At 54.3% G+C, this 22654-nt stretch overlaps 8 protein-coding genes across 8 annotated transcripts; 3 read left to right on the plus strand and 5 right to left on the minus strand.

Annotated features, from left to right (window-relative positions):
- Positions 1-1398: 1398 nt before the first annotated feature.
- CHGG_09899 (uncharacterized protein) lies at positions 1399-3150 on the plus strand (the record flags this gene model as incomplete). Its single annotated transcript, XM_001227825.1, has 1 exon — positions 1399-3150. The coding sequence occupies one exon, from the start codon at positions 1399-1401 to the stop codon at positions 3148-3150; it is 1752 nt and encodes a 583-aa protein (XP_001227826.1).
- Positions 3151-3334: 184 nt separating this feature from the next.
- CHGG_09900 (uncharacterized protein) lies at positions 3335-5629 on the minus strand (the record flags this gene model as incomplete). Its single annotated transcript, XM_001227826.1, has 6 exons — positions 3335-3386; positions 3609-3700; positions 3760-4060; positions 4135-4601; positions 4699-4948; positions 5007-5629. The coding sequence occupies 6 exons, from the start codon at positions 5627-5629 to the stop codon at positions 3335-3337; spliced, it is 1785 nt and encodes a 594-aa protein (XP_001227827.1).
- Positions 5630-6924: 1295 nt separating this feature from the next.
- CHGG_09901 (uncharacterized protein) lies at positions 6925-8789 on the plus strand (the record flags this gene model as incomplete). Its single annotated transcript, XM_001227827.1, has 7 exons — positions 6925-7033; positions 7130-7411; positions 7532-7639; positions 7696-7970; positions 8035-8122; positions 8184-8595; positions 8651-8789. The coding sequence occupies 7 exons, from the start codon at positions 6925-6927 to the stop codon at positions 8787-8789; spliced, it is 1413 nt and encodes a 470-aa protein (XP_001227828.1).
- Positions 8790-9487: 698 nt separating this feature from the next.
- CHGG_09902 (uncharacterized protein) lies at positions 9488-11345 on the minus strand (the record flags this gene model as incomplete). The annotated part of the gene is made up of 5 exons (XM_001227828.1): positions 9488-9729; positions 9796-10114; positions 10182-10799; positions 10936-11145; positions 11253-11345. 5 exons carry the CDS (start codon positions 11343-11345, stop codon positions 9488-9490), a joined length of 1482 nt encoding a protein of 493 aa, XP_001227829.1.
- A 601-nt stretch (positions 11346-11946) lies between these two features.
- CHGG_09903 (uncharacterized protein) lies at positions 11947-14090 on the plus strand (the record flags this gene model as incomplete). Its single annotated transcript, XM_001227829.1, has 2 exons — positions 11947-13786; positions 13846-14090. 2 exons carry the CDS (start codon positions 11947-11949, stop codon positions 14088-14090), a joined length of 2085 nt encoding a protein of 694 aa, XP_001227830.1.
- A 144-nt stretch (positions 14091-14234) lies between these two features.
- Positions 14235-16091, minus strand: CHGG_09904 (uncharacterized protein; the record flags this gene model as incomplete). The annotated part of the gene is made up of 2 exons (XM_001227830.1): positions 14235-15783; positions 15850-16091. 2 exons carry the CDS (start codon positions 16089-16091, stop codon positions 14235-14237), a joined length of 1791 nt encoding a protein of 596 aa, XP_001227831.1.
- Positions 16092-17874: 1783 nt separating this feature from the next.
- Positions 17875-18206, minus strand: CHGG_09905 (uncharacterized protein; the record flags this gene model as incomplete). The annotated part of the gene is made up of 2 exons (XM_001227831.1): positions 17875-17964; positions 18021-18206. The coding sequence occupies 2 exons, from the start codon at positions 18204-18206 to the stop codon at positions 17875-17877; spliced, it is 276 nt and encodes a 91-aa protein (XP_001227832.1).
- A 1775-nt stretch (positions 18207-19981) lies between these two features.
- On the minus strand, positions 19982-21392 carry CHGG_09906 (uncharacterized protein; the record flags this gene model as incomplete). Its single annotated transcript, XM_001227832.1, has 2 exons — positions 19982-21133; positions 21264-21392. The coding sequence occupies 2 exons, from the start codon at positions 21390-21392 to the stop codon at positions 19982-19984; spliced, it is 1281 nt and encodes a 426-aa protein (XP_001227833.1).
- Positions 21393-22654: the final 1262 nt, after the last annotated feature.

The following is a 22654-nucleotide window of genomic DNA, read 5'->3' on the forward strand; positions in this document are numbered from 1 at the left end:
GTGTGTTTCAGGAAGTGTGTGTATCATATGAGCCATGATGATATACCAAACGTGTAATACTTAAAAGACAAGATGGGATAATATGTCACACCAAATATATCTGGATGTGTGGCAGCCACTTCCCACGAGCATTCCCCTGGTTAATTACTTTCTCGGGGGCGTTCTTGGCTGTAATCAAAACAGCTGTCATTAGGGAGGCAGGTACCTACCTCGGTATTGGGTAAGGGCGGGTAGCAAGAAAAGGTAGGTAGTCATTAGTATCCGATGCATCGACTCAACTGCCACCGCGATGCGGAATGCAGAAATGCGTTGAGAATAAACGTAGCAGCGGTAAACACCAATCCTCTAGGATCAGTTGGCATCAAATCCAAAGTTATGATTTTTCCCAAACTCTTCCGCCAATTACGCGGGGCTCAGATGGTCACAACCAGGGGTTCCGTAGACACCTGACCAAGGAATATTGTCGTCTTTCTAAGACTGCTAATTCCATTAGGATCATGGTCGAAACAATTGAGGCCGGACATATGAAACCGACCAATGACCGTTGGGTCGAAGGAGCTGGTCGCACTTTCGTCTGAGCTTTGCGGCGCATGTTTGTGTGCTACTCTAAATTCCGTTCGTGGGCAGAAAACAGCGTGTGCCACCTTAGCCAACGGCCACAAGGCCGGTCATCTGACGTGCATATCAAGGATGGCCCAGTGGTCTGGTAACCCCTAAAATGTTGGCAGGCCATTGAGAAGAACGAGTGGAGTGATCCTTCAGAGGTGCTAAAGCTAATGTGGTATCAAGAGACGCTGGCAAGAAGCGAAGGGAAACAAAATCCTGCCAGATTCAGACTAGGATCAGAATCTTACACAGCCCCGGCGGACCGCACATAGTCATCTTACTATGGACGAAAGGAGTTATAAGCCTTTGCTTTGGGTTAATATGGTTAACGGCGGTGGGCCACCACATGTAAGCCAACGACAAATATGGTTATCCATACGCTGCTTAGCGACAATAATGGGGGCTAGCTTTGGAACCTCAGCTCTTGGCTAGCGTTTTTAGACGATTTGGCGGCTGGGTCTCTTCCGCGGTCATGGCCTGAAAGTATGGGCCGGCCACGTCCCGTCAGCGGCGTAGGCCAGGTTCAGTCCGGGTCCTGCCACCTCTTACTCCGGCGGCCGTGCAACGGAATGGTTGATGGCGTTGGTTCAACTTGAACAGCGCTTTGCGAGGATTGAACGTCTGATGATATATTGATCGGCCGTCACCATAAGTTGGAGACCCAAAACAAATTCCAACATACTACAGCCTTTGATTCAACCTTCCAGAACAAACAGAAGCTCCTCGATTATATTAGCCTTGTCTTTAAATTCCAAAAGCTAAAACTACTTTCTAGTTTGATCTAATTAAAGCATGGATCCGAACAGAAATCAACGGTCTAACAACGGCTCGGGGACAAACGGAAACGGCAACAACCCTCCGGTGACCAAGACGGTCAAGACAGCTACAACCAAGACAACTGCATTGAAGCCAGCTCCTGTCCAAGCCGCACGTGCTACAAACACCAGCACTGCCACTGCCAGCTCAACTGCTACCAACTCCACTGCTACCAACTCCAATGCTACCAACTCCACTGCTACCAACTCCACTGCTACCAACTCCACTGCTACCAACTCCACTGCTACCAACTCGACTTCTGCCACCAACACCAGAACTGTGACCCATCGCCCAGCCCAGACTACCGCAACCAATAATGCCCAAACTTCTGGGCGCCAGAATGTAACTCGCACCGCCGCGGGTGCCGAGGGATCAGCCAGAACCCAACCCCGAGCAACGGCTGCAAGCACAAACACCAACGCAACCGCAAGTACTAGCGGACCAAGGGCTACTGCAAGCACGGCTGGTGCAAAAAAGACTGCTGCCGCCAAAACCGAGGATGACCCCTCGCTCGCCTACGCCCGCCGTATCGCCGAGCTCGCCGTGCAGCGTGCTGTCCTCGTCACCAAGACCGTCTTGAGGTCGATTCCCAAGAAAGCGCCTGCTGGTCCGAACGCTCCGCTGAGCCAGAAACAGAATGCTGGCACGACGGACGGTACCTCAGCGGCCAAGAAGGACAACTCCCCCGTTACTATCGCCGACTTTGCCGTACAGGCCCTGCTCATTTCCGGGATGCGCAAGGCTTTCCCGAACTATGGTTTTCTCGGCGAAGAAACTGCTGGAAAGCTTCGAGAGGACGAAAGGATGAGGGAAAAGGTATGGAAGCTGGTGCAAAAGACTAAGTTGTCCGACCCTGCTTGCGAGGCCCTGCTCGGGAAGCCAGGGGGCCCGCAAGAGATGATGGATATAATCGACATTGGAGCCAGCAAGACCAACGCGGAGCCAAACAAGAAGTATATCATAATGGACCCCGTCGATGGGACGTCGGCATTCATGGAACACGGCCAGTACGCCGTCGTCCTCGGTATGGTCGAGAACGGACACGAGATTATGGGGGTGGTGGCCGGTCCGAACGTCAAGTTTGACGATGTCGTCTTGGGGGGTGCAAAGATCAGAGAGTTTGACACCGACGAAGATGGTTTGGGAACCATGATTTCCGCCGTCAGGGGTTATGGAGCCACAGCTCGGCCCGTTGGGCCCGGAGAACTGCTGCCGGCAGTTCCCCTCAACCGGGCATCGCAACCGCCGCCCAAGCTTGACAAAACAAAGCCTGGGCTGGCCAAGTTCTACGGCCTGAAATATGTCGACTCCGAGAATAGCCCAAAGAGCCGATGGGACAAGGTTCAGGACTTTGCCGGAGGACCTGACAAGTACAAGAAAGCGTTGCAGCTGTACTCGTCGCACGTTCGTTACATGGCCATGGCCCTAGGCGACCGGACATACACCCAGATTCGGTGGCCGGACGAACGCAAGAAACCGTTCAAGCCATGGTCCATCTGGGACCACGTCGGCACACCGTTGATCTACACAGAATCTGGACCGTCGAAGGTGACTGATCTACACGGCAAGCCCCTTACTTACAACGAGGGTAGGGATATGTTGAGCTATTATGGTATCATCACGGCCGATGCGACGATTCACAAAGCCATCGTAGATGCGGTGAAGGTGGAGCTTGCTGCTGAGCAAAAGCTTGTTGCTGCGAAAAAGCTTACTGCTGCGAAAAAGTGAAATGCTGAGGAGCCGGGTTATGAAGAGAAAGCAAAGAGATATGGCAGGCCCATTAGATAAAGAATCGTAGCTTATTAAACAGATTTCCTCTTTTGGATACACATGGTCGAGACATTCAGTATAGTTCTCAAGTCACGGCCCCGCGAAAGAGCTTGAATCATGACGCGGCGTGCTCCTCCTACTTCTAACATATTCCTTCGGCATGACCACGCGAGGGAGAGCATACCGAACAGTACCTATTATCACAATATTACACCGAAAAACATGCTTTCCCAACCTAAGTCGGCACAGGCGGGCCCCCTGAGATGGTAGTCACAGGCCCAGCAATACCAATACAGTAGTAATAACCAAGCCACAACCCTCCACAGTCAGTACCAAGAGCAGGGTTCCATGCATAGAAGTCACTACCGTCAAGTTAGCACGATTATCCTCGGGTTGTGATACTGCACAGCACTTACTTCAGATCAATGCCAGCCGCATTCGCGATGGCCCAACAGCCATCGTTTTCTCGGGCAAAGTAGAAGCGGTGGCACTCGGAGGTCATGCCGTCCTGGGTGGTGTTAGAACTTGACTGCCAAACTTTCAATACACAAGTGAGATTAGACTCACCCGAATTGGTGTCGGCGTGGTTATGGGCCCACTGCCAGATGACGTGGTTGTGCTCGGTGCAGTAGACATGGTTGAGGAACCCGGAGCAACCGTCGTGGTACCCGTCTCTGGCGGCGAAGTGGCGGATTGTGACGTCGAGCCCGGCCCAGAAGTAATGGTCACTGCCGGCCCATCAACCGAGACGCATACGTAGAAGTCCCGTGTTAGAGCACACGATGTTGTTCCCAGGGCCGGATTCCACTCCAAGAACTGTGTCTCTGTGATACCATTAGCGTCTTCAATCGATTGGCAGGTATCAGTCCTGTTGAGTTGGTTAGCCCCTGAGCGAATTTCACTATCACGGGGTAAGCGGGGGAGATAGGGGTAGCAACTCACGGCCCAACAAGCCACAACCTCGCACAATCCTCCGTCATACCATCCTGCGTCGGCGTGGCATCCGGAATCTCCGTCGTCTGCACCGGTTCCGAGCGCGTCGTTGGCGTCCCGGGGATCCCAACACAATACCACCAACCATCCACCAGGTTAGTGCACGTCGACCCAACGTTTGAGTTCCAAGAAATGAAGTCCTGCTCCGAAAAAGTGCCGAACATGGCGGCGATCTCGCCGCATGACTCGCCATCCCGCTGATACCAGCGCTTGCAGACGGCGATTTGGTTGGGAGGCAAGGGCGCCGGGGTGGCCGTCACGGTGGGCGGCATGGCGGTGATCCCTTCGGGGCCCACAACACAGTACCAGTAGTTTGCCCAGAGACCGTTGCAGTCGCCGTTCAGGGACGGGTTCCACGCGAAGAAGTCGGCTTCGGTTAGCAGCGTGCCGTCAACCATTACACGGCAGGTATCGCCCTAGAATTTGCTTAGCGCAAGAGCTCACGAATCGTGTCGAAAAAAATACCAGTGAAACACCTCTGGAGTGAGGTGAGAAACAAAAAAAAGGGCTTACATCCTGGGCCTGATAAAACGACTTGCAGCCGCTGACCGTGCCGTCGCGGGTGGGAGAGGCGGTGAAACTAGCATCGATCGGAGACAACGTTGAGGGCGTGAAGTTGGCTGTAATGGTCGGGATATCCACGTTCCCTGCCGTTGTGGTCCACCCAAGCTCAACGTTAGATGCAGGGCGGACGCTGATACAAACCCACCAGCCGTCGTAGAGACCCGAACAATCCGCGCCGAGGGCCGGGTTCCATGCGAGCCTGGTAATGGAGGTCAAAGGTGTGATTTCCGGTAGCTAAGGGGCGTGGAACGACTTACAGATTTGCCATGGTTAGCCATGAACTGCTGGCAACGATACTATCACAGGTATCCCAAGCCGTAGTCAAACGCCAGTCATCGCAGTCTGCTGGCTGCCCGTCCTGCGTTTTGGTTGGAGGGAACGCTTGCGCAGTGGTTGTGGGTGTGATGGTATAACTGGTAATGGGATGCAGCGTGGAGTATGGTTCCGTGCTTGTGTCGGTTGAACTGGACTCGGTTTCAGATGCCGTCTCGGACGAAGACGTGCTGCCGGTACTGCCGGTACTACTAGGGCCGGTGGTGATGGTACTGCAAGAGCAGGTGGCCGGCGCGGAGCTCAAGCTGCTCGGAGGCGCCGGCCCAACACCGACGCAGTAGGCATATCCAGGCCAGAAGTTGGTCCCGCAGTCGTCGGCAATGTCTGGGTTCCACTCATAGAACTGGTCGACCGTGATCTCGTACTCTTGGGCGATGGACCAACAACCGTCGCCGTCGACGACTGTGTGATAGGCATTGCAGTTCGAGGCAATGTTAGGGAAAATTGGTCCATTGGGGGATGAATCCTGGGCCCGAATAACCGGCAATAGCAGTAGTGTAAGAGCCCGGGCCACGGAGGCTGCCCTGAGGATCGAAGACGAGGACATCTTCAAGAAACGAGTGTCGAGCCGGCCCTTCAACGAGCCAGAGTCGAAGAAACCTGGGGACGGATCGCAACTAGAAAGGAAAGCTCGTCGTAAAGAGGTGGAACGTGGGCGAGGATCGCACGCAGCATCGACCGGTTTACTCGCGAGAGCCTTCACCCTTCCAATGGCCGACGACTTAGGGTCCGCCGAAGATTGGAGTGTACGTGTAAGGGTTCTTAGTCACATAACTCCCCGGTTAGGTGGATATGGGAACCGATGTCTGTATGCATGGTCAGGCGAGCAATATTCTGAACACCATTGTCCCGATATTGGATCTCTTGGATATCACTCAGAAGTGCGCTAAGCCGTTGCCGTCCTTTAGGACCACCCTAGAGTTCATACTGTGTAAGAACTTGGGAGTCAATAGTCGTGAACCTGAGTAATCCCCAGCCCTTGACCTCTCTTATGGTTCTGAGGCTTTTAGGACTGGCCGAGTAGTTGCTAGCGGCTAATTACAATACTGCCGCTAAGATGTTATGGTAGGGAATCTTGGGCTTCCGGTGGGGTGGTTACAATTCAGTTCTTTGCTTCACGTTACATTGTGGCGTTGGTTCCTGCGCAAGGAGGTGTGGTGCTCAGTCAGCACATCGCGATGACAAGGGTCAAGATTCTGGCCCGAGAGACCAAATCTCGTGGAGAAATGTGGAGTGCAATTCGGAGCTAAGGCTCTGGATGTCGATGGGCTGACTCAGAAACCATTGGGAAGGTTGCCTATTGCGACCTCGGCAGGTATCGTCGAATAGGTTCTATCAGTTATCTCGGGTAGGGCTGCGTCCACTTCCACGAGTTCCCCTTTGTGGTCTTCCGCCACCAGTCACAGCGAGTCATGTATGGTTGGAAGCGGATCCCACCAACCCACGCCGGCGGTTCGGCCCTGAAGAAGATCACTAAACCAAGCCGGGTGCATTTACATGTACATGTACATGTACATCCGTGCCTATGCTCTTTGATGCTCTACCCCTGTCTTCCAAGCCTTTACTAATGTCAACTCCATCTCACTACCACACAAGCAAAACATCAGGCCCCTTCTTTTCTCCCACAGCGGTATGGAAATGGTAATCTACCTAGGAATAATCTCCGTTCTCCAACAGTGGTGATGACTTGGCTGGCCCTTTTTACCACAACCCAGGACATACTTTGACAAGCCGAGCATTCCTTTCTTCACACAACCCCAAGTTGTGCTGACCTTCAGTCTTTCGTTTACCTCAGAACATCTTCCCAACACAGGTGGAGTCAATGCAGAGTCTCGCCTAGCCATGCTCACTAAACTAGCAGCGCTCCTCTTTGGAGGGCTTCTCCTCCTGCTCGTTCAACCCATTCTCACACAGAGCACGCCCGATTACACTTGCTCGCCCACCAAGCCATGTACGCTTGGCTGTTGTGGTCCAATGTCTGTACCGTTTCCGTCTGCTTTCTCTTGATGACCACCAACTGACGTTTTCGGTAGCGACCAAACCACAGGGACGGGGATCTGTGGTATGGGCCCAACTTTCTGTGCCCCGGGAAACTGCACAAGCGAATGCAACGCCAAGTCAGAGTGTGACCCGGGCTGGGGACCTGAATGGTCACAGGCTACAAACTGCCCGCTAAATGTCTGCTGCTCGAAGTTCGGGTTTTGTGGAACCTCTGCAGAGTTTTGCGATGGCAAAACCGTGTCCTCGCCAGAGTGCCCTGGCGGGAAGAGCGCTGATCAGCGGACAATTGGGTACTATGAAGGGTGGAACTTGGGGAGGTCGTGTGGACGTAAGTAAAACGACCCGAGTTGTGTTTGTCCAAACCAAGAATTAACAAGGACGGCAGGTATGGCTCCGGAGGATATCCCTCTGGGGTACTACACACACATAAACTTCGCATTTGCATTAGTGAACCCGACCACGTTTCACATAGACGATATGGGCCCAGACACGGCGGCACTCTACGACCGAGTATCTGCGTTGAAGACGAGAGACCCCGATCTCAAGGTCTGGATCGGTAAGCTTCCCGATCTTTGGTATTTCTTCTACGACGGACACTAACAAACCTTGAAGCCGTTGGCGGATGGGCCATGAACGACCCTGGCCCGTACCGTACCACCTTTTCGGACTTAGCCAAGTCGACCACCGCCCAAGATGCCTTCTTTGAGTCTCTGATCACTTTTATGAGAAAGCACAATTTTGACGGCGTTGATCTTGATTGGGAGTACCCCGTGGCCGATGACCGAGGCGGCCTCCCCGAGGATTTCGACAACTTCGTCACTCTGGTTCGGCGTTTGCGCGAACGCCTGAATCGAACGGGGCGGGATTACGGTATCACACTCACTCTGGTAAGAGATGAAATCTTAACACCAAGCCGTGCCCCCTAATGAGACTTGCTAACCCTCCTTCTAGCCCGCCTCATACTGGTATCTCCGTGGCTTTAACCTCCAAAACCTCGAGCCATGGATTGACTGGTTCAATGTCATGACGTACGATATCCGTGAGTTAAACGCCCCCTTTCCATTGCTCTTCGCCTCAAACACACTAACTTTCCACCACAGACGGAACCTGGGACAGCACAGTCAAAGCCATTGGCCCATACGCCTTCGCCCACACCAATATGACCGAGATCCAACAAGCCCTGGAACTTCTCTGGCGCAACAACATCAACCCCGGCCGCGTTGTGCTTGGGCTAGGCTTTTACGGCCGCAGCTTCACCATGAAGTCTCCCGACTGCATGCACTCTGGTTGTGAATTCACCGACGGTGCCCGCGGCGGCGAGTGCACAGGCACCCCAGGCGTGCTTTCTGCGTCTGAGATCAATACCATTATTGCTAATGGCGCGACTGTTACGACAGATGAAGAAGCCGGGGTCAAGATTGTGACGTGGGATAGCAACCAGTGGGTTAGCTACGATGATGCGGCGACGCTCAAGATCAAGTTAGATTATGCAAATTTGAGGTGCCTTGGGGGGTGAGTTGACAATTCATGTTACTTACTTTGGAACATGACACTGACTTTGAGACAGAACAATGGTTTGGGCTATCGATCTTGACGATGGGACGTTGATCAACGCGCTTGGATCGGATCTCTCAAGACCTAAAAACGAACTGACGAAGCCCCCGCCCAGCATCCCAGATTTTGAGACAGAGTGGGATGAGCTGTGAAGAGGTAGGACGTCTTTATGGTATAATAGGGTTCAAAGATACTTCCTGCAGTTTAGGTGCTTTCAATGTTAAGCTTCTTTTTGGCACATCAACCGTTTCGTGATTGTAGAAGGTGATCAACATTAGGTACAGAAGCCATGAGGGCAAAGACGCTTTCCCCAGCTCTCAGGTTAGGTATGCTCACATTCTCAGCAACCCAACGGCCTTAGTCCAGGGTCTGGTCATGTGGTATTAGAAAACTCATATTCTCCAGGCATATAATTGTAACAATGCAAACAGCCGTGGAAAACCCAGAATTATGAGAACCCCAAGGCAAGTAGCAAGTGCATGAACACAAATTCATCTCGGCTGGAGAACGGCACTTGGTCAGGATTACTGCGTTCCATCTTCTTGTTTTTCTTCTTGTTTTTCTTCTTCCTTTTTCTTTCTGTTTCATTTTCTTCTTTTTCGGGGGGGAATTTCTCAACGTCGATGTTCGTTTATTTGGCTCGAGGTAATCTGCTTCCCTGGCTCACAATTTGATCATATCCACCTTGGCACACGGGGTTTCCGATGAAATGGGGAAAGCTATTGTAGAGTAATCAGATATGTAATGAAATCAGAATAACTATTAGGACAGTACCGAAAATCACCCCAAAAGGCTCAGCTCTCATTTTTAAACGGGCTTGGTTGGCATGTCTGCCTGCCGTGTTACCAGTCTAAGAAGAACAACCCGAGTCAGGGTCCTTCTTCCTGAGACTCTCAAACGCGTTCTTGAACGGGTTGCTCTTGTCATTGAGGAGCTTCCCAAAAAAGCTCGTCTTGACGCCGTACATCTTCTTGAGGCCAGCAACATCGCGCTTGCTAGGTTTGGAGACGGGGTTGATCACGTCCCCGTTGCGTTTCGTGAGAACGTTCAGCTTGTTGCCAGTTGCTGGGTCAACCCTACCGCACAGCATTGCTGGGGTCTGTAAACAAGATTAGTAGCTGGTTAAGATTTAATACCAACAGTGGCAGGGTTACTTACAGAGCATAATGGATTCCCAGTCAGGTTCATTCCGTTCGTCGTCGATGGTACCGGGCTCGTTCGTGATGGGAATGTAGTTGAAGCCACCGGCGAACTTGCCCCTGCTAGCCTTGCTACGGTCGCGGCAGATTTCATTCCTGTAAGCTCTCCTGATGTAATCTGGCTGACCGTTGTATGGGGCCATCACAGTGTCGAAATCCCGCAGATTCTCGCAATGGAAGTTATCCTCGCTGAAAAAGTAATTTTCTCGTTCGACGCCGGTGAAGGTCTCGGACCACCACTTGGGGTTCTGGTGCTCATGGTGGAGGCCCCATGAGTGCTACACGTTTGGTAATAGTCGTCAGTGGTTGTATGCAAGAGTAATAATTCCCGGCCTTGTCACTTACGCCCATCTCATGCGCATAGTTGGCGACCACATTACCCATACCAACATCAAGCACATCACTGAGCGTCATGACCGGCCCGAGCTCGCTATCAGGACGATCGCTTTCTGGGGCGGCTTGCGGAGCGTCAACGCCCACAGTTGTGCTCATCTTTCGGTTGTTCTGGCCCGCGTACATAATGAGTAGATGCGTGGACCGCTGGTTTCGCTCGCATCCGGGGTCATCGTCCCCCAGTATGGTGAACCGGAATTTACCGTTTTTGTCGTCTAACCCTGCCTGACGCCAGAGCTCACGGGCCGTGATGAGGTCGTTGTACAATATGTCCCTGGTGGCTCTATTGGCCCCTTGATGGAGATGGCTTCGTTGTTCAAAACACGCATTGATGTTGCCGTCCGGCCAGAGGCGCGGGTACGCACCCGTGGTGGCCGGGTTGCTCAGACCGAAGAAGCGCTTTTGGTGAGCGTGGTGATCAGACGAGACATTGGTTCCGTTAAAGTAAATGTTGTTGACGCCCGAGAGATCCCGGGCGGCAATGGCCGCTTTAGCGTAGTGGATAGGAGGCTCCCATGCGCGGTTCCCGGCGTCGACGACGGTTGCCGCGAGGAGGGAGAGAATTGTAGTCTGCAAGGACAGCATCCTCAGAAACAGAAACGAACGAGCGTGGCAGAGCCAGAAAGTTGAGAGCCAGCAGCGGAGCAGCAAAGTGCTCGTGTATCAGTCCTAGGACTCATAACTTGAAGAGGCTTGGACCGGTTACCGAAATGTCAAATCGACCTGCTCCCCTCGGCGAGGCTAGCGCGTGTAACCTGGGCTCCATACTCTGAGTATCGTCTGACGTCCCGACCGGGCTAACAAGGGGGGCACGCTGATTCAGCTCACCTCCACTGCGGCTCCCGCCCTGCATAGTAGCCGCCGTGTGCCTTGCATTGGCAAAGGTTGAAGATTGCTTCAAACCCGGATATTGGGACTAAGAACAAACCAATGGTATACCGCTAATCCTCAATGGAATGTAACCGCCAGTCGCTGACTGTTGCAACTGCATCTTGTTCCCCAAAACGGGCGCTATAATCTTACCCTCGGATCGTGGTCGAAAGATGGCTTGGCCGCGATACTACCGAGCTGCAGGAACCGACAGGGGTTCCAAAGGAGGTACCGGTACATGTCCATGCTTGTGACGGAGTATGACCACGAGCTACCCTTGCGCAGGGGCACCCGCCGTACATACCCGCATGGAACTATCGATTACAGCTCAATTTTCCTTCCCCATAATCGGTAAGGTGGATGCGTGACCATCTTCAAGAAACCCTCTGCCTAATCCCACCACTCCATCTCGCCAATACAACAGCCGAGTATCGTGGGCTGTTCTCTAAGCGACGGCACCGTATCTGAGCACTGTGTCCATTATTTCCCATGATTTATTAGCGTGATGATGGGCGCTGAGAAAGGACCAGTGGGGGCGGGGGGCTGATTGAATTGTTGAGGCTATTCGGGGGTAAGGTTCATTTGTTCACCCACCGAATTAGCAACGGGCCTTCATTCAGAGGTGCGGGATATACGGTGGACTAAGCTAGCCCTGGAGAACATCTCACCGACACCCGATTACCTCCGGCCAAACCCCCTTCTGTCACCCCTTCCGAGGTTGTAATCATAGGATCTCCCGTCCATTCCTTTTTCTTTCTCATATCACCCGCCCCCTCTCCAACTTACCGTCTTTTTGGGCCAGCAGGTCGCTGGTAGAGGGAGAAGGCACCCTCCCTCGTCTTCCACCATGTTCCCTCTCCAGTCGCTCGTTTCACTCGCCTTCGCCACTAGCTTCGTTGCTGCGTTGACCATCCCGCGCTACAATGCCAACCACACACCATTCGACGAGCTGGAGCGGCGGCAGGGCGCCTCAGATCCGACGTCCTTCACCTGGGTTCGCCGTTTCGCAGCTGTTGGGGACAGCTACAGTGCGGGAATAGGTTCTGGCGAGCAGCTGGGTGGGCTTTTCCACAATTTCAATGACTGGGCTTGCTCCCGCTACGACCTATCCTACCCGATGATGATGCGGCAATATGTCGGGTCGTCCATCGAAAGCTTCCAGTACCCCGCCTGCACAGGCGACCAGACATGGCAGATCTTCAACCAGATCAACAACCTGCAGGGCAACCTGGATCTGGTGACGTTGACGGCCGGTGGCAACGACTTGTGTTTGGTGGATATCATCAAGGATTGCATCGTCTTGGCCTTTTACGATGAGGCGACATGCAACACCATCCTGCAAAAGGCCGAGGAGAACTTGGAAAACATCATGCGCAACAACATCAAAGAGATGCTGCTCGCGCTTGGCCCCAAGATGGCCACCAACGGCATTGTTGTGTACAACAGCTACGCACAATTCTTCAACACCAACGACGAGAAGTGCGCCACGGACCAGGACTGGGGCCTCTTTCCCTGGGTCGGCTACACGTGGCTCGGCATCCGGTCCACGCCACTACCCCTAACCATCGCGCGCCGCCAGCGCTTCAACACGCTCACCGCAGGCCTGAACAACCTGATCCGCGACGTCGTGCACGATGTCGCCGACGAAGTCAACTACAAGATTGGCTTCTCGAACTGGGACCCCTGGCCGAGCGAGGGCGTCGACGGGCAGATGTGTTCGCCCTCCTCCTCCGGAGCCTACCCCGACAGCCGCCAGCCCAACCTCCTCTTCTTCAAGCCGGACACGCGCAAGACCTTTTTCCGCTCCCCCCTCCCCTTCAAAAAGCGCGACGACTCCGACTCCGATCTTTACCTCAAAGTAACCAACGGCACCGCCACCACCACCACCACCACCACCACCGACACCCCCATCCCAGTTGAAGATCCCCCCCTCGACCCCGTCCTCGCCGCCCGCCTCGCCGCCCTTCGCACGGACCTCGACGCCTCCGGCATCCCGCGCTCCATCTACCGCACCTCGCTCTGGCACTCACCCAACCCGCGCGCCGCGGCTCTCCACGCGCTCAACCCGCGGGCCCCCGCCGTACCCGGCTGCCCGTCCGACGCCTCCAGCTGGCTTCCCAGCCTAGGCTTCCTGCTGCCCGATTTCTTCGGGCGCATCTTCCACCCCAACGAGCAAGGGCACAACGCGATCGCGTCCTTCGCCATCGCCAAGACGATGGACCTGCGCGCCGGGGTGTTGGGCGCGGCGCCCGAGGTTTGTGAAATAGGCGAGGAGTTTAGCTGCTGGCGCAGTGGGGGCCGGGCGGCGTTCGTGACGGCGGAAAGGGCGGATGCGAATATGAAGGATTTTTGTGCGACGGTGGAGGGGCCCGGGAGTGGGTATACGCATTGGAGGAGGAGTAAGGTGTATCATGAAGGGACGCCGGATGAGATGGAGTTTATTTTGGATGGGGGGGAGGTGGATACGGTGAATCGGGAGGAGTGTTTGGAGGCGTTTACCAAGGTGGTGCATGGGTGTGATGCGGGGGATGGGGATAATCCGATGAATTGGAAGTTTGGGGGGCGGTGGAAGAAGGGGGAGTATGCGTATGACTTGAGCCCGAGGCGGAATCGGAACTTGATGACGGCGCCGAATGGGCAGTGTAAGGGGAAGTATAAGTTCTTGTTTAGTGACTTTGAGATGTATGGTACGTATCCGTCCCCGCCGATCACTGTTTGTTTGTCTTCTCGTACTGACAATTTACAGGCGCCGGCTTCAGCAGCTGGGATTGGGGTCAAGAGACCCTGCTGCCCCAGTCCAAAGGATGTCTCGGTCTCGGTGTGACGAAGTGGCACTGGGAATATTTTGACCAGCCCGACGAGAACGGGATGGAGTGGAAGGTGACTTTCAGAACTCCAGTGTTTGTGAGCAACAGATGCTACAGAAACAACAAGGTTGTCAGCTCCGTGGGTGGCGATACGCACGGGTGTGGGGGAGATTCAGGGGCATAACAGATTTGTGGTTGTGTAGTTTCTATCACTAATTCCATTTCATTCACGCACGCTTCTCATAAAAGCACAATGTACTCTATTCGCTTCAATAACCTGGGTATCATCGCTGGTAGCAGCCCATATCCAATCGCCACCTCCCGGAACTCACACAACCAAGCCCTTGACCTGTTTAAAGTCCTTCACCTTGATATCCCGCCACACAACAACCGACACAATGGAGATGACCTGAACCACCGTAGATGCAATGATCATGATCCGCTGTGCGTCGCCATATGCATGCTGAATAGCCGTTCGGGTGGGCGACCCAATGGGGTACGACAGTTGCGTCTCGAGCGAGCCAACGATGGTCGTCAGATTGCCCAGCGAGTCCTGCGGGAGGTGCTCGGCCAGTTTCTGGGGGAATACGCTGTTCCAGATAGCACCAGCCACGGTCGAGCCGATGGCGCCGCCGACGTTGGAAAACATGGACTCGACGGCAATGACGACGGCAATGTATTGATGCGTGGTGGCCGCCATGACGGCCATCTGCTCGCAAATGACCAAAGTCCCCCCCGCAAAGGCGATGAAGATCTGGCACATGACGATGTATCCGATGTTAACGTCCGGCTGACGGAAATGCGCCATGAGGCCGACACCGAGAATTGTGACCGGCACGCCGAAGTAGAGGGCAAGCCACTTGAAGCGGCCAGTGGCGCGAATGAGGAAACCGACGACGAATGACCAAAAGCAACTGCCAAGACTGTAAATGTTGACAATGTATGACGATTTGGTCATGTCGAGGCCGTTGACCACTTGTAGGAAAGAGGGGAAGTAGCTGTCCCATATGTAGAATGAGACGAACAGCACGCCAGCAAGAACGCAGGCGCCCATGACGGTGCGATCCATGAGCAAGTCGTAAGGGATGAAGGTCTTGGGCGCGACAAACTTTTCGTACAGGGCGAAAGCGATAAGGAGGAGACCCCCAACGACAAAGAATGCGATCAACATTGGTGACCTCCATCGTTCGGCTTGCTGAGCGTAGAGGTTAAAAGGTAGGAGGAAGAGGGCCAGGCCGGCCGTGATGAGAAGAAGCCCAACCACGTCGAACTCAATAGCGTAATGCTTGACTGACTGAATCCAGGTACGGCCGCTCTTCCGATCCGGGATGAGGCCCATCCTACGAGCCTTGCGGTAGTTGACGTAGAATAAGACGAGGAGTGGTGAGCAGATGGCAGGTGTGATGATGGCGAAAGCGCCAAAACCCCACCGAAAGCCGGGTCCATGGTAGAACGCATCCGCCAACGGCCCGCCGATCCACACGGTGATGATATAGGGGGAAGAGATGAACGCGAACATCAACCCCCGGTTTTTGAGTGCCGATGTGTCGGCTATAAAGATGGAAATGGCGTAAGAGACCCCGTTGTAGCCAACCCAATAGAACACCTGACCCGCGGCATAAGTTTCGACATTGTTGCAACCGGCCATCATGGCGAGCCCGATGGTCAAGCTGATCATCATAGCAACGAAACCTTGCGGGCGGCCCCAGATATCCAAAATTTTGGCCAGCGGAAGCTTGAAGAGCCCGCCGATGAGGCTAGAAAAAACGCTCGTAGCGGCCGTCAGAGAGTGGCTCTTGAATTCGCTCGTCACGTAGGGCGTCAGTGTAGATGACATCCCTTGCTGCATGGTATCGACGAAGTATATGCACCAAATACTAGTCCGGGGTGGAGCATGTCAGCAATCGATCTCGGTTGGTCAACTCGAACCTGTTAACACCTACGTAACGTAAGCCACGATGAGGCTGGTTTTTGTCCAGACCTTGGCTAAGGCTTCCACATCTTGGATACCGGCCTGGGCGCCCACAGAGATGGCGTCCGAGTCGTGGTCGATATCGGAGGGGGATTGCAATGTATCACTAACAATGTTGGCTTCCTTGTCGGTAGCGGCTTTTGCACCGGGCACTTCCTGCTCCACGACCGGGGCCTCTCGAGGCCTGACCAGGGCAGCAAGACGCCCTTTCATCTTGGTGATAAACGGTTGTTGAGATTGAGCCGGCTGGCAAAGAGGACCGTTAACAGACGGAAGCTCCGCGATGGGCTCCCGGCGGAAGGGTTGGCACTAAGGAGAAAAGTACGAGAAGGTGAGAACGGGAAGGCAAAGGCTCTCGGGATCGGCAAGGAAAAAGGCCATTTTTATCAGATGTTGCACCCGCGGCAGGTGGGGACCTCGAGAGTGGGATGGATGGTGGGACAACTGGGCCCACGCCTGCCCGCAGCTCTCCTTCCTGCCTCGGTGTTGCACCCGGAATTTAGAAAGCGAGGTTTCCCATTCCCGTTTCTGGGCTTGCAACCGCTGCATCGGATGTTGTGATTGCTTGGCCCAGGCTTGATCCCCTGCGTGTCGTGACATCGCCGGGAAAAAACACTCCATCCGCGCCACAGGCCGACGCCAATCACGGCACAAGAACCTCGGACGTTGCTGTGTTGGTAACTTGGTTCCGAGATCATAACCCAACAGGAAGGATGTCCCGTTGGTGAGTGGGGGAGGTTGATCCACTAAGTCCTTTATCAATCTCATCAGAAAAATCTGATAATCTTTCTTGGCGTTGCTCCCATCGACCCCGCGGTGTGCGATATCGGTACTTCGGCACGGATTTGATCAAGGAACATCAAAAAGATATTTATCATGGAACAGAGTCACGTACATGACCGACCGGTTGTACTGTTCCTATTGGCGACGGGCTAGAGCTTGATTTTAGACATACTCTTACTGCGGGAACGGAGTTCAATTCTATTTGTTGTTGTCACTCACTATCAGTGGATCATATGTTAATTGGGGTTCAATACGGGTGCTATGAGAACCAACAGAAAGTTAAAAAAGGATTGTATGAAATAGCGGGCGCAAAAACACGGTGAGGTCTGGTCGTACAAAGGACCCAATAGCTTTCTCATTTCCACCATGAATCATGAGAGAATAGAAGAAAGGCACCTAGAGACATTGGAACCCAAGTGAAAGTCTACCTAGGATAGGTACCTTACCTAAATAGCAAACACAAGGGCAAGTAAGCGTATCAAACCAACCGCTGCAACAGTTTGAGCCCGGGGAGGCCCTGTCAGTTACCGCAAGCCGCTCCTAATCTCACTTGAGAGAAGAATTGGCGCCAGAATGGTACATCCAGGAGGATGACTTGGTTCCAAATCGGCATGGTAAACCCACACCTACCTCTCCTTACTCATAAGACAGTTCAAGGACTGGTATGTGTGGTAGCAGGAAGTAAGCTGCCCCCTGTAACCTGACCTTCATATCTGGAAGAACTGGATGGCGTAACGGTCGGGCGACCGCTTGCTCCCACAACTCCGGGCCCAAAAGGAGCAGCTGCCGAATTCTGGGACCTTTAGGATGCTGTAATGATTTGGGTGATAATACCTTGACTAAATATAGGGATCTCGCCCCAAACTTATAGAAGTCACACGGGATAACCAGCAATGTGGTGGCCAATAAGTACATGAGAATTTGCGAGCTATCTGACTACTAACGAGCGACGAGTGACCTCGCCTGTGTGTGCTGTGTATGCTGGAACAGAATCGATGTACTTTCTGAAAGAGATATCCACTGGTCGATGTTGAATCTTCCCGAAATGTCGTCCCCCCTTCAGAATGAACTCAAAACTGGACCTGTTCGACGAGCGAGGTGTTAGCGAACATAGACTTGAGTTGGCCGAAACCTGGTTCCTGGCTTGAGACTAAATCAACATAATTACCTTGCTATTTCAGCCACCTGGACCGTGTCCACAATGCCGCGTAATTTAGCACACGGCGCCGCCATCGTTGCCGCCGTGGCAGGTGCCAGAGCCGCAGTCCCGGATCTCAGTCCACTTGCCTCCACGGCACTCGACCTGTTTCGCAAACGTTAAGACTGCTGAGCTGCAGCGTATCTAGTGGATAGACGTACCACGCCGGTTCTGTCGCAGCCGCAGAAGTGCCGGTCTCCGTTGGAGGACTGGCAGGGGCTGTTGGTGCGCCGCTGGTCACCGCCGTAGCCGGCGCCGCAGGTGTCGCGGGCCTGGACATTGGGAGCGGCCGAGGCAGTGACGGCGACGGCGGCCATGAGGGTGCAGACGATAGCGGAGACCTTCATTTTGAAAAGTGTGCTGTTTTTCTGGTTGGGAAGTTGTTGATTGTAGTGGTGGTGATTGTGTGAGGAGATTGGAGGCTTGATGAACAAAAGTCCTGGCTTTCTCGAGGGGACGTCCTGGGCTATTTATACCTTCCTCGAGGCAACTATCCAGCCCCCGAGATTTTGCTGTATTCTTCCGAATGTTGTCATGCATTCTCTTCTCAGGACTCCCATCCATGTTGACGGCAAAACTATCGCCGTCTCGTGGCGGAATGATGGATAGCCTGGAGCCCGCTGAATCCTTCTCGTGTCACGTCCATCACCAGGCCATCCACTCAGAAGAGAATGGTGTTGCTTTCCAGGTTCTACCTGGTCGCGATGCGCGCGAGAGCACAAGAATTGATTGGTATCACGTAAGGGCAGATCGACTGGTGAGAATGCATACTGTGTAAGCAGCGAGACAGTCCATTCGCAGACACAGCCCTCGATTAAGCTCCATGTCCCGACCGGCACGGGCCAGCCGATGGGCCATGGCTTCGGAGCCCCTCTGCTTCAACCAAGTTCAGCCCCGGGAGCCAAACAATGCAAAAGCAGCTCATAGGTAACCATTGGCCCCTGGGCACTCTGCGAAGAGTCTTTGTGAGCCATATCACAACATATCACGCAACGAATCAGACGTCTCCAAAAGAAAGACACAGTTACATTGTCGAGTCTTAATGTATTATGCTACTTTGTAATGCCTAAACGGGCTCAACGGGCTCATCCACTTTGTGTTCACAAAGCGTCGCCACTTTTAAAATTGGTATTTTACGCACCGAGTTGACCTCGCACTGGATCCCGCAAGCGGTGTCACCAAAGGGTATGAAGTTACTGGACCGTTGTGTGTAGTAACGCACCACAACATGATGACAGCGGTTGGCCCTCGCCGCTGGTGTCTCGGTAGTTAACACTGTAAAAGGTGACAAGCTTTCTGTGGAGCACGAGTCACGCGGCGATCTCTACCGGAAAGCCTCCCCGTGTTTGTGGCATCGGACGGGTCGGGAGGTGTCTGCAGTAGCGCTGACAGGATTCGCCCAATACAGCAACTCCCTGGCATCTCATCAAGCACAAAACCACAGCTGCGCAGTTTGTGTGTAAAAGTGACGTGTTTGAACGGCCGATGTTGCAATCAGTCGTTTACACAGTGCCATGGGCTTTGAATGTCTCGCAACTTATTGCTTCCCGATACACCGAGAATGAGAATCCTTCTCTTTCCTTCTCAGATTGGGATGCAATGATCAACCTCAGCTTGTCAAGGCTTGCGCCGAATGAAACAGGGGACTTGGGATGATCTCTCCAGCCATTCGTCTTGTTGCTTGTCCTCCTTTCCGCCACTGGCCACAACTTTTGTGGATGCCACTGAATACAATTCCCAAGGGTTACTATCACGGCGGTTTCCGGCCAACGAGAAGGACGGGCTCTTCATTTCTCTCAAAGAATGTCATCAAATTTCGTGGTGAAAGAACCATGTTTGAGTGTTCCTCCCAGCAGCAGATCCTAATTGTTAGTGGTTTCCGCCAACTTTCAGGTACCGAATCATCCATCCTCGGGTTTGACGGACATACTTGGTTCCGACAACCTTACGAAAAGGTAGTACGTATGCGCGCTAATCATTACTACACCCGTTGCTCTGACGCAGGCTGTGTTTATTTTCTCGAGCCAGCACAACGAAGGAGCGCGGATACCGTCGGATACCAAAGAGCTCTGATCCTATCATCGACGGATAGGCACTGCAATCCCAGCCCAACCCAGGAAAATCAACTCAGCCCCAGCGCCTGACATTGCTTCTCCATCTCCCTGGTGTCCATCACCCTCGCGGGCACACCATTCCCAAACTCAACCACCCGCCCCCCATCCACCTCCCTCCACGCATCCCACCCCTCCACAACCGTCATCCTCTCCCCCGCCGTCGCCACAAACTCCAGCCACACATCCTGCATCACCCTACTCGTCTCCTTCTCCAACGCACTCGACTCGCCCCGAAACAACCCATGCGTCCCAAACACCGGCGGCATCTCCGCCCCATGATACGCACCCATCCACGGCTTGGGACTAACATTCTTAAAATTGCCCGCGTACACAAACCGATACACCGGCACCTCCCCCCTGTGCGCAGTAATCCGCGCCCTCGCCGCCTGGTAGCTGGGACAAAAGAAAAAGACCGCCGTCATCTCATCCGCCAGCGTCTGGTCGACACCCTGCGGGTCGTAGGGCACGAACGAGACGCCGTCCTGCGCGTTGCTGCCGATGAGGGCGGGGAGGCGCGCGATGTGGCCCGCCTGGGCGCGCGCGCTGTAGTTGGCGAAGACGGTGGCGCCGTCGTCGATAGAGGGGGAGAAGAAGACGGGCGGGGTGCGGCCGGCGTCGGTGTACGTTTCGATGAGGGCGTTGATGGCGGTGGCCGAGACGTTGTTGTTGTTTTTGCGCATGCAGGTGAGTTCGGCGGCGGGGGGGAGGTTGCCGCAGCCGAGTTGGGAAGCGACGTACGTGAAGTTGGAGTGGGTGGGGTTGTGGCTGAGGATGTCGATGAATTCGTTGCCGGAGTCGAGGATCACGCTGTTGGCGATGGGGTCGGTCCGGTAGATGTAGCTGTAGTAGGCGATGATGATGGCGCCGGAGCTCTCGCCCCAGAGGCCGATGCGGGCTGGGTCGCCGCCGAAGGAGGCGATGTTGTCGCGTACCCATTCGATGGCCAGGCGGGCGTCGAGGAGGCCGGGGTTTTGTTGGTCCGGGGGAAGACCGGCGGCGTTGGTGTAGCCGAAGATGTTGTCCCGGTGGTTGAAAGAGATGACGATGTGCTCTTGGGTCCGCTGAATCCATTCGGCTGGAATGAGGTAAGGCGAGTTCGTGCCGCCCACGGTAAAAGCTCCTCCGTAGAAGAACATGATGACCGGTAGGTTCTTCTTCGCCTTGCCCCGCGGTGCCCAGATGCTGAGGGTTAGGCAGTCCTCGCTGATGGGGCCGGTGGACCCGTTCAAGCCGCCGAGGTTGTACTCAAGGACCTCATGGGTCTGAATATTGGGCACCTTGTTGGCGTACTGCATACAGCTGGGAGTCATCTCCTTCGCATCCCAACTCCCCGAACGGGAGGGCTGGCTGCGGCGGCGCAAACCGGAAGGTCGCCCACGGGCGGGCGCGCATAGGGGATGCCGAGGAACTGACGGACATTAGGCGTGGCATTGCCGAAGGTTCCGTGGATCACGCCCCCTTTCGTCTTTACGGTGAGGTCGCCATCGCACGCCACGCGCGTCTACTACCGTGTGCCCAAAAATGGATGCGGTGAGAAGGGTAAGGAGCTTGAGCCTCATGCTGTGTGACAGTTTGAGGGTACTGTCAAAGGCTTACCAAGGACGGGCGATGATGCTGCGCTGCTCTGACCTTTCTTACCAACCTAAACCTAATACAATACTCATCATATTCATGAGTTTTATACTATCCATTGTTTCCCAACCCCTCCGGCGCGTCATGGCCGCGATCAGGGGTAGGTGCGCGGATTTGAGGGGGTTAATTAAGTTAGTGTCTCCGCCTCCAAAGTTCTTGGAGCTTGCTCAGACTGGGGCGGGCTCGGACTCGTGAGTTGTGGGTATGGGATAATGCACCAATGGCAAGACATCCGGGCCGCGTACGGCGGTTCGGTCGCAGAGACGCACTTGGGGCCCGCAGTAGGGCCGCTTGGATATGGTAGAAGCCTTTGGCGTCTCGCTTTGATCATGGATCTGGGCAAGAATATGTGCTGAAATTCCGACCATACTTCGGAGTTCTATGTTTACTCCCAACGATCATTGTCCGCATACCCGTGAGCCAGTCTCAACACCCAACCATCACCCTCCTCTTCTCCCTTCGCATTCACCCCGCCCCACAACACAACGCCTCGCCCATCCAGACACGAATCCGCAGCAAACAATCCCCTCGGCCCAGGATGCATCTTGCCTTCTCCTATGATCTGCTCCGTCGGAACGATCTCAGCCTCCGCCCACCTAAACTCCCCCGATTCCATCCGAGGCAGCTTGTCCCGGATCTTGTCCTTGATCGCAGCCGCACTGCGCCCATGCGCCGGGAGCTGCAGTGTCCAGATATCTGAGAAGTATTCCTTTTCTACTTCCTCTTCCTCTGAACACCCGAACAGATACACGAGATACTCCCGCCCGTGCCCCGTACTCAACGGCACCAGCGCCCCGCCCGCCCTCGGTTTCGGCCCCGGAGCAAGCGGATTCGCCGGGAAGCTCACGCTTTCCCACACCAACGCATTCGGGCAACGCCCTCTCCGTGGACCGACTCCTTCATATCGAGGTAGTGCACCACCCCGCCCAGCCCAGCACCACCATCCCCGTCGCGCGAGATGATATACACCCCTCCCATTAGCATACGCCGCCGCCAACGGCGTAGCAGGGCAAGCTCGGCAGTTCTGTCCACACCATATCATGAAAATC

The sequence above is a fragment of the Chaetomium globosum genome, genomic scaffold (assembly GCF_000143365.1).
Source record: "Chaetomium globosum CBS 148.51 scaffold_7 genomic scaffold, whole genome shotgun sequence".
In the NCBI taxonomy this organism is placed as follows: domain Eukaryota; kingdom Fungi; phylum Ascomycota; class Sordariomycetes; order Sordariales; family Chaetomiaceae; genus Chaetomium; species Chaetomium globosum.